This window comes from Oncorhynchus nerka, linkage group LG14 (assembly GCF_034236695.1).
Source record: "Oncorhynchus nerka isolate Pitt River linkage group LG14, Oner_Uvic_2.0, whole genome shotgun sequence".
NCBI lineage: Eukaryota > Metazoa > Chordata > Actinopteri > Salmoniformes > Salmonidae > Oncorhynchus > Oncorhynchus nerka.
The window spans coordinates 27,668,962-27,680,093 of NC_088409.1; the positions used below are offsets into that span (position 1 = coordinate 27,668,962).

The 11,132-nt window shown below is 44.5% G+C and overlaps 1 protein-coding gene across 8 annotated transcripts in view; it reads left to right on the forward strand.

Moving 5' to 3' along the window:
• Nucleotides 1-8,421, forward strand: part of LOC115126874 (POU domain, class 2, transcription factor 2-like) — a 53,384-nt gene extending 44,963 nt beyond the window's left edge. For 7 of the 8 annotated variants that reach the window (XM_065027895.1, XM_065027899.1, XM_065027896.1 and 4 more), the window contains 2 exons: nucleotides 153-235; nucleotides 964-8,421. In XM_065027895.1, the coding sequence (XP_064883967.1) occupies nucleotides 153-235; nucleotides 964-1,292 (412 nt within the window). In that variant the 3' untranslated portion in view covers nucleotides 1,293-8,421. The remainder of the gene's footprint in view (nucleotides 1-152; nucleotides 236-963) is intronic. The other variant, XM_065027902.1, reaches the window with a different exon arrangement.
• The last annotated feature ends 2,711 nt before the right edge of the window (nucleotides 8,422-11,132 follow it).

Here is an 11,132-nt window from a genome sequence, read left to right on the forward strand (position 1 = left end):
CTGTGGGTTTCTCCTGCAGTGTGTCTGTGTTCAGGTCCCTGAGTCTGTCTTCTGTCTGTTCTGCTGCTAAACCTGCTTCTCTCTCCGTTTCTCCTCTGTATGTAAATGGATTTCCTCCTGTGTGTGTGTGTGTATATGTACATGTAACACAGGAACACTGTGATGGGAGTAAACACAGGGAACCAGGCTCTGAACCAAGCTCTCCTCAGCAACAACCCTTTGGCTACTATACAAGGTGTGTTAGAGGGAGAGAGAGGTGTAGGGAAGGAGGGAAAAGAGAGGGAAATAAAGGAGGAAGAGAGAGAGACAGGGGGAGAGAAAGTGGAGAGGGAGGGACAGTAATTTGAGGTACAAAGTGATAATAAAGGTAAGTAATGTTAATGAATGCTAGACAGAAAGAATGACAGAGCTGATGAGATGAATGATAGATCATCTGATGGAAGAAACTGGAGAACTGGTGAGCAGGGCTATGACAGGGATGTCCCATCACTCCAACATGTTCATCCCCATCTGTGTGTGTGTGTGTGTACAGTATAGGTATGTGTGTCTCTGTTGTCAGAGATGATGAGATGAATGATAGATCATCTGATGGAAGAAACTGGAGAACTGGTGAGCAGGGCTATGACAGGGATGTCCCATCACTCCAACATGTTCATCCCCATCTGTGTGTGTGTGTGTGTGTGTACAGTATAGGTATGTGTGTCTCTGTTGTCAGAGATGATGAGATGAATGATAGATCATCTGATGGAAGAAACTGGAGAACTGGTGAGCAGGGCTATGACAGGGATGTCCCATCACTCCCACATGTTCATCCCCATCTCTGTGTGTGTGTGTGTGTGTGTTTTATTATTTTTCTCTCATTCATCCACTTCTTAATTTAATCTCTATAGTAAAGTCTATAGTAAATGTAGTTATTTCACAGTAGGTATAATGACGTTAACTCTCATCTCCGTCCCTTCTCAGCCCTAGCAGCCAGTGGTGGCCAGCTGCCCCTTTCCAGTCTTGAGGGAGGCAGTAAGGTGTTGCTGGGTAGTGCAGGGGGGCAGGGAGGGGGTCTCCAGTCCTCCTTCTTCCTCAACCACCCCGCTTTCCTCCACATGGGCCAGAATTCTGGTTCTGGATTGATCAGCGCTGCCATAGCCAAAGCATCCCAGCCCTCCCCTTTCCCCTCCACCAGTAGCATAAGCCCCACCCCCTGCTCCCCCTCCCCTTGCTCTAGCCCCGCCTCTTCCTGCGACTTCAATGAATTGGCACACAGCCCATCCTCGTTGGGAGGGGCTAAGATTGAGTGACACAGCCAAGCGCCAATCAGAGAGGAGAAGGAGAAAGGAGGAAACGACAACCTCGCCTTTCAACCAAAGCTATCTCTTTTATCACTCTCGCCCTACACTCTCTCTCTCTCCCCCCCAGTCTTTCGATGCCAAAAATACACAGAATGAAAGAGAGGAGAGGGGGGAGTCAGAAGTGAAAAGGGGGAGAAGGGGGGAAAGAGGAAGATTTAAACCAAAAATCTTTATCTATCCAAAGTGATGGAGGAGGCATCGTGGGACTGTTTAGTCAATACTGAGCGATATCGCACCTCTCCTTTCTGTCTCTCTTTCTTTCCCGGGAAAATAAACCAATGACAAATAACAGGATTAGAGATGTGTCGAATCGTGTGAACCAAAAATGACAAAAATAAACATTACTGTGTGTTTTGGGGGAATGGTGACGGGGACAGAAAAAATAAGTGGATGATTTTCTTTGAAAAGCTGCAGGTCTGAATGAGGAGGAAATGGGAGGATTTTAAACCAAAAATGTACCTGAGGAGGAGAAGAGGAACGCACGATGACAAAAATCAACAACCATACCAAAATCCCAGAAACCAAAAATACGGAAGGAAAAGCTTTATCCAAACGACTTGTACATACTGATCCTATCCAGGACCAGGACTCTGCTACACACACACACACACAATATCCACAGCCAATCACATTCATCCATCCAATCAGTCATCCACCCATCATGTCTGTCATAGTCTGTCACTCACTTTCACAGCAATTTTGTTGTTTCTGTGGGATATTTTAGATTGTTGTAAATGGTTGATACTGAATGAGCCAAGCTTACAGGTGTGTCTCTGTTTGTGTTTTCCTACCTCTGCTTCTTTGGGTATCCTATCTCCCCCTTGATTTCCAATAGTTTACTGATAGCGTTGGAGTCTGTCATCATCATGCTGTGCCATTTACTTCATGTTGTCAGAGATAATAAGAGACAAGAGTGAACAAGAGATCAGGCTGAGTGTAGCAGTTTCCAGCCTTGATAAAAACCTCTCTCTCTCCGTAATTACTCACAACAAAATGACTCACTTGATGAAATAATATTAGACATAGACTCAATGTAGTCCTTGTGAATGGCCAATCCACCATGATGACAGTATGAAATTGAGCATGATTGGAGATTTAAACTAGTAACATTGAGGCAAGAAAGAGGTAAATTAATAAAAATGTTAGTTTAGTCATGGACAGGTCTGTCTTACGTTGTCAATCAGTCATCTGTCTCGACATGCAGTAGAGAAACAGAGATCAAAACCTGTTTAATGTTTAATATACGTTGTTTTTATTGTTCATCATCCCTCCAACCATCCCATTTTCACTGTCATTTTCCACCCAAATCTGCCATTATTCCACGTTTAAACCAAAGCATTTGTTACTCTTCAGAGGAGTCAGCCATGACATTAACACTCACATACTGTAGGGGTTGGGGGGACACCCTACCCCTCCCGCTGAACCCCCCTAGTTGACCCCTTCCATCTCCTTATGCCCGAGAGGGTCACTTCAAAAGGACAGAACCCTCACCCAACATAAAAGGGGTGCATACGGGGAGGGGATCGGATGGTGTGATGGGATCAAACATACAGAAAGAGGGGATGTTTTTGTAAGAGGATACCAAAAATACAAACCAAAAATGTCAGAAACAAACCAAAAAGAAACACAACCAAATATGGATGGGGGGGGGGGGGGGTGAGGGGAGGAGGACAAATGTGTTTTTACAGACTGGAGCTGACACCTCTGTCTGTTATCCAACTAACTGGGCTTCAGTGGCCCTCTCTACACTGTGTAGCACAGATGGACAGATGTATAGAGAGACATCCTCCCTCTCCCCTGTCTTTTTCTCTCCAAACTCAGCTCTTCTTCTCTGGTCCTGGATGGAGAAATCTCTAATGACCTCATTGAACTGAATCTTCAAAGTCAGTTTTTATTTTTCCTGTTTGTTGGTTTATTTTGTATTTGATTTGTTTGCTGTGTCTCTTGATGCTGTTTATGTGCTGTTCTTTACTCATTTGGGATAATAACGTATTCACTTACTACAACAGCTCCTTATTTTTTCCTAGTTGTTCTAGAGATTTCTAATCAGGTGGTTGGAAAAATACTGTGAAAATGTAGCTTCCAGATTTTTATTAGATAAAAAAAAAACCTGACTGTCTTGGCAGAAAAAAGACACATAAAAAGTCCAAAACAAGAGTTGAAAAGCAAAACGTGCAAACCAAATACCAAACCAAACACCAAATCAAACACCAAATACCAAACCAAACCAAAAAGGCAGGATAAAACTAGAGATGGTCCAACTGCCGTCCCTGCCGTTGCATTAGGGCTCACACTTATGATTGTGTCAATTTATCTGAAGTGTGTGCGTTGTGTGAGGGTGTGATATTGTGTGTGTGTGTGTATGTGTGTGTTGTGTGTACATGCATTATAGAAAGAATTCAGTGGAGTTTACAAAGATGTCCTCCCTTGCACGTTTACCGCCATTATCACACACACACACACACACTTCGGCAAAAATTTACAGTCGAGTTTAAAATGCATCCAAAGAGTATTTGGTTTGACACACAGAAATACAGTTGTCAAATGAGAATCCTTAATGAATTAATCTATTTTAGATGTGGGGGTTCTAACCACGAGGTGAAACCTTTCCTCAACATGAACTCTTAGACGGAATGTATCTGTTAGTGCTTCTATAGATTTAGTAGAAAAAAAGATCTGTGTCCTAATGCTTACTTATTGCTAATGTATTGAGAAACATACAAAAAATATCTTAAAAACATTGATGATAATGACTTGATTTTAGACCAAAAATGTTACTCTCTCTTGATAAATATATGGTTTATTTTTCTTTGTCGAATCATTTAGGACTTTTGATTGATTGTACTATTTATTCATCTTAAATTTGATTGATTTAAGCTTATATTGATTTCTTCTAACTATTTATTTGTTATTTATTTATTCTAGAGTCTTTTTACAGGGGATATATTTTGGGGTATATATTTAGAATATATATTACGGGGCTGTGACCAAAAATCCTGCTGAAGTACCTTCTCACCTCTTCAAACCAGATACATGCAACCACAGGTCTCACGGGGCCTAGGAGAACATGGTCATGTTTGGCCACAGACTTACTGCGACTACTCTTAAAGCTCTTAAAGGGGTGGGGGTGAGCTCACCGAGACTCTTTTCAAATGGTTGGGGTGAGCTTACAGGGGCCAGCACTGTGTCTACATAGAGCACTTCAGTATGACCACCTAACAGCGTTTTCTCAGGCATTTACAGGGCAGGGAAAGGTCATGGGAATAGGAACGTCAGCTTCATATTGATGTACATTTGAGCAATTCAATGTTTTCAGGTGTTGCATGCTGTCTTTCCTAAATATGGGGTTAATTGTCCTAACGATAATGATATTACTAGTGATGTCCTTATTGTATGATTGATGAGTAATGACTGGTGAGATGAGAGGGACAGAGCATCTGAGTGTTTCTGGCTTTATGTGCGGTCTTGTGATGTTGTGTTTAGTTGAAGTGGGGATAGGGAGCCTCAGTAGGGTTCTCTACAGCCTTACTACAGTCCAGGATTGTTACTGGAGACCCACACCCAGGTGGGATCAAACCAGTCATGAGTGAAACTTTTAAAACATTGTATTAATAAATCTCAAAGCTTTAGAACTGTTTGTTCCCATTACGATGTATACCATATACTTTGGACGGATCAGGTTAGAGGGATTATATCCCGGATGTACACGTAGTCAGCGCTGCCTATAAGATAGTATAATGTATGTTTGAATATAGCCCAACAGTTCTGGAAGAGAGCTCCGCTGACAGGGATGGTCAGGCAGGCAGATTGTTCTTCAAGATACAGTGCTGTTCCCTCACAACCTCTCCTCTCCTCATGAGAAATACATTGAAAGCTTTAAACAGCTACCAAACCAAAAAACTAGTTAGAAGATGCATTGACTGGGGTAAAGGAACGTGACAGAGGGACTTGTTTTCTTTTCTTTCTGTTTTGACTTTTCTTGATGTTGGTAGGTTTTGTTTCCCACATCTACTGTAGGATGTTAAAGAGAGATATACCTCATATACTCTGATGATAAACCAAATAGATTAAAGCTTTTTTTTTTTTAAAGCGGGGTTCGTGTGGGGATCGGGGTGTGGGGTGGTATTGTGTGTACGTGTGAGTGTGACCACGAATGGCCAGAGCGAGGCTTGGGTCCGGCAGAGTTCAAAGGTAATGGGGTCAGAGTTCACATTTCTTGTGCCCCATCCAAATCAGGAGACATTTTGGGTAGCAAGTTGTATGCCAGCCCTCTCGCTGTGGTTCCCAGTCCACTCCCCCACACACCTCCCTCTCAGTCTGGTCTGTAGAACAATCCCCCTGCTCTGTACAGCCCTCTCTCCATCCCCCTCTCCCCTACTGCTCCCTCCGTGCTGAAACGAAACACTCTCCAAGTATAAGTTTCCCATAGGCACAGATCTAGGATCAGCTTACCTTCCTCCAAATCCTAATCTTAACCATTCAGGGCACATAACACTGGCCTTAGGTCAGTGTCTATGGAGCAGCTTTGTCCTACTCCTTAACACAAAGCTTTTTTACAGGGGCTAGCCTCTGGGTACCCAGCGTCTTTAGGTGATTGGCTGGATGTTGTGTTGTTTAGATTATTGACTGGATGTTGTGTCCGTCAGAGATGTGTGTGGCAGCGAGCGCAGAGGGGTAGGTGACTGGGGAAGGGCTGAGACTGTGGTTGCTAGGTGACGCATGCATACACTCCCCCAAGGTGGAAGTCCCTATTTCTCCCTTGCTCTTTCCTTCTGTAATGAGGTGTAGATCAGTTTAGGTCCTCTACATCCTGGTAGGATGCTTCTGTGGATCTCAGGGTCTTAGGGATCACATGCAAAGTGTAAGTCCTTTCAGTAGGGATACCCCCACAAGAGAATGATACCAAAGTTTATGCCCTACTGTTGGATACGGCACCATGCACTCACTCCCTAAAACCCTGCTGTTTACCCGTGTCTGCACTGTTGGAACACAAGCATTTCGCTACACCCGCGATAACATCTGCAAAATATGTGTATGCGACCAATAAAATGTGATTTGTCCATTCAGAGACTACACCTCTCCTATAGACTGAGTAGTCACCTGGGCATAGGTGCAGATCTAGGATCTGTTAACCTTTCCCTAATCATAGCTATTAGTGTAGGGAGAACACAAAACTGACCTTAGATCAGCATCTAGAGGCAACAAATCCTACTCCCTTTAATATAGCCTGGGTCAACATTATCCCAGCAGAGTTTAGTCTGGAAGAACATCTCCAGACATCTTTGGCATGAACCATTTTGTACATTTCTACAGTCTGAACATCACAACATTGATTCAGTTCATGGATTAATTCCTTGTAGTCTCAGCGAAACACCTTAGCAACCGTGTCAAATGAGAAACAAAGGAAACTGTGAAATGTAGGAATCGATATTGCAACCTGGACTCAAGGATAGACGTAACATAGTAAATGTAAATCCGAGACAGTGTAATTAGTACATGTTACGTTTGGTATGAGACCAAGCTGGAATTGATTTAAATTGGAGCAGAACAGGCAATGATTAACAGTTTACTGATAGATGACAGAACATTGTGTAGATGTCAAGGCAGGAGAAAGCAAAGGGGGACAAAAAGACAAAATCAGGAGCAAAGAAACAAAAAAAGGAGGATGACTGATATTCCTCGTACCTACTCACTTCCACACACCCTCTCTTTCATGCTTTCTTCTGTCTTCATTCTCTCTCTTGTACAATACAGCTTCAGTCCAAAGTTCCTTAAGCAAGACAGCAAAGTCCGATCGTACAGAATAAAACCAAAGAGTTCGACATTCCTCCTCTCTTTCACAGACAGCCACTGCATCCCTCTTTCTTTCTCTCCTTTCTGTCTATTCATCTCTTTTCTGCTCCAACCCCGTCACCTAGTAACCCAGTTTCTGACCTCAGCTATATCAATGATGATAATAATGATGATTAAGATCATGATAAAAATGTATATTTTTAAGTATTTGTCATTGGAAAGTTACCTTAAGATTCTCGTAAATATGATGATGATGATGACGATAATGATGTTTCTCTTGGTATCTCTGTAGTTGTTCTGATCTTTTTTGAGATTCGTCCTTTTTGCTCATGCTGCCAGAGTAATTCTGATGATCCCATGATCCTCTCGGGGTTTGTTGACCCTGTCCTTTTAGTTCTGTCTCTCTGTCCCTTACCACTGTCTGTCTGTCTGTCTGTCTGTCTGTATTCCTGTCTGTCTGTCCCTTACCACTGTCTGTCTGTCTGTTTGTATTCCTGTCTGTCTGTATTCCTGTTTGTCTGTATTCCTGTCTGTCTGTATTCCTGTCTGTCTGTCCCTTACCACTGTCTGTCTGTCTGTTTGTATTCCTGTCTGTCTGTATTCCTGTTTGTCTGTATTCCTGTCTGTCTGTATTCCTGTCTGTCTGTCCCTTACCACTGCCTGTCTGTCTGTATTCCATGTTGTCCTCTGTGTTCATTGGGCAGAGGGAAAAGCTACATGTTTCAACCGAAAATGTGAGTTTTTCCAGGGAATTCCAGACTTCTTTGGTGGTTTGTGGGGAGGGGTTAATAAACGGAGGGAGGAGGGAAAACTGTCATAACTGCTATAACTGTTCTGTGGAAATAAGTCCCCAAGGTGTAGGTGTGTGTGTGCGCTCGCCTCAAAATGTATTTCATCTGTTAGATAAGCAACAGGTTTGTAAACATTGGCTTGATTGGGGATTTACTGTTAGTCAACATGTAGTTAATTTCCCTCTGTCCGACCTTCAACCTTTGTTGTTTGTTTCCCTATCCATTTTAGTGTGTGTGTGTGTCCTTATCCTCTCTCCCGTCATTTGTTCTACCATCATGTGTCTTACATCATGTGAGCAGTCCTCCTCTGTCTCTCCCTCCCTTCTTCCTTGTGGTAGCAACTTAGCCTTTTACTGTGTTTATCTTTAAAACAAAAACAAAAAAACAAGAAAAATATCTCTGCTTGTTCATAGTACAGTGTTGTTCATTTAAAGTCATTTTTGTAACTGAAAGTGTTTCATTCATCCAAATAAAAACAGGAGACAAAAACTGTACAGATGATTGTGGCCTCTGGTGTGTTTAAAACAGTACACTACACTCTAATATCTCTAGATCACGTTCTCATCTCTATTATAGCTCTTGTTTTAGAATGTTAACCCTGAAGGTCTTAAAGGAAATTCAGCTCAACATGTTCTAGCAGTAGGCCACCACTAGGTGTCAGCTCAACATGTTCTAGCAGTAGGCCACCACTAGGTGTCAGCTCAACATGCTCTAGCAGTAGGCCACCACTAGGTGTCAGCTCAACATGCTCTAGCAGTAGGCCACCACTAGGTGTCAGCTCAACATGCTCTAGCAGTAGGCCACCACTAGGTGTCAGCTCAACATGTTCTAGCAGTATGCCACCACTAGGTGTCAGCTCAACATGTTCTAGCAGTAGGCCACCACTAGGTGTCAGCTCAACATGTTCTAGCAGTAGGCCACCACTAGGTGTCAGCTCAACATGTTCTAGCAGTAGGCCACCACTAGGTGTCAGCTCAACATGTTCTAGCAGTAGGCCACCACTAGGTGTCAACTCAACATGTTCTAGCAGTAGGCCACCACTAGGTGTCAGCTCTACATGTTCTAGCAGTAGGCCAACACTAGGTGTCAGCTCAACATGTTCTAACAGTAGGCCACCACTAGGTGTCAGCTCAACATGCTCTAGCAGTAGGCCACCACTAGGTGTCAGCTCAACATGCTCTAGCAGGGGGCCACCACTAGGTGTCAGCTCAACATGTTCTAGCAGTAGGCCAACACTAGGTGTCAGCTCAACATGTTCTAGCAGTAGGCCACCACTAGGTGTCAGCTCAACATGTTCTAGCAGTAGGCCACCACTAGGTGTCAACTCAACATGTTCTAGCAGAAGGCCACCACTAGGTGTCAGCTCTACATGTTCTAGCAGTAGGCCACCACTAGGTGTCAGCTCAACATGTTCTAGCAGTAGGCCAACACTAGGTGTCAGCTCAACATGTTCTAACAGTAGGCCACCACTAGGTGTCAGCTCAACATGCTCTAGCAGTAGGCCACCACTAGGTGTCAGCTCAACATGTTCTAGCAGTAGGCCACCACTAGGTGTCAGCTCAACATGCTCTAGCAGTAGGCCACCACTAGGTGTCAGCTCTACATGTTCTAACAGTAGGCCACCAGTAGGTGTCAGCTCAACATGTTCTAGCAGTAGGCCACCACTAGGTGTCAGCTCAACATGCTCTAGCAGGGGGCCACCACTAGGTGTCAGCTCAACATGTTCTAGCAGTATGCCACCACTAGGTGTCAGCTCAACATGTTCTAGCAGTATGCCACCACTAGGTGTCAGCTCAACATGTTCTAGCAGTAGGCCACCACTAGGTGTCAGCTCAACATGTTCTAGCAGTAGGCCACCACTAGGTGTCAGCTCAACATGTTCTAGCAGTAGGCCACCACTAGGTGTCAACTCAACATGTTCTAGCAGTAGGCCACCACTAGGTGTCAGCTGTTCTAGCAGTAGGCCAACACTAGGTGTCAGCTCAACATGTTCTAACAGTAGGCCACCACTAGGTGTCAGCTCAACATGCTCTAGCAGTAGGCCACCACTAGGTGTCAGCTCAACATGTTCTAACAGTAGGCCACCACTAGGTGTCAGCTCAACATGTTCTAACAGTAGGCCACCACTAGGTGTCAGCTCAACATGCTCTAGCAGTAGGCCACCACTAGGTGTCAGCTCAACATGCTCTAGCAGTAGGCCACCACTAGGTGGAGGCCTGGACCTGATTATCAGTGAGACCAACAACTGATGATACCCAGCAGATGAGCAGTAGTCACGCAGCAGACCTGGACAGAGAGAAGAGGAGTCTGACTCTCTCTCTTTCTGTCCTTCTCGACTGAGTCATAGGACATCTGTTGATTGACAAACATCACTGACTGTGTTTGGCCCTTTCTCCGTCTGTCGCTCTCTGTACGTCTGTGCGTGCGCATGCTGAGTGTGTTTGCCAGTGTGTGTGTTGTGCGTGGCATATGCGTGCGTGCTGAATGTGTGTGTGTGTGTGTGTGTGTCGTGTCTATGTGCAACAGTAGGAGGTGGAGGACTCTGTGTGGTAACAGTGTGTGAGTGTGACAGCAGCTTTCTGACGCCCACCGCACAATGACTCACTGATCATGTTGTGTACATAGGATCATATTACTATGGTGACAATCTGGGCCCATATTGACCGATGGAGTCGACCAGTGTGTCAATCAGTGCATCCAATTTAAAGGTCTTCAGGTCCCTTACCGCCTCCGCGATGCCCTGTTTAGGATGGTAAGGATCCAAAGTGTAGCAAAGGTAACCCCAGTTTGAATATAATATCGTGACTTGCTCCCTCTCAGTCCTTGAAAGGATAGATTGGTTGTAGCAACTGTCAGTCATCTCTGAATGCTCTCCTCCACTCACTCTGAGTCTCAGTCAGCTCCCTCCTGCTGCTCCCACCCCCTCACCGTACATACAGCAGTTCGCCCGCAACTAGGGTGGGCACAGAGAGGGCCTGGAAGCACGTTGCCACTCTCATCCACACAGTGGGCACAAGACTGGAGGCACACACACACACACACACACACACACACACACACACACACACAGTGGGTACAACAGGGAAACCCGTTCACCCAGGTATCACACATCACTCACAACAGCCAGAGTACAGAGAAATCCACTCCAGAACAGTAAGTAGCTCTGTTGAAACCAAGGCTGTACCCCTCAACACTGATAGACATA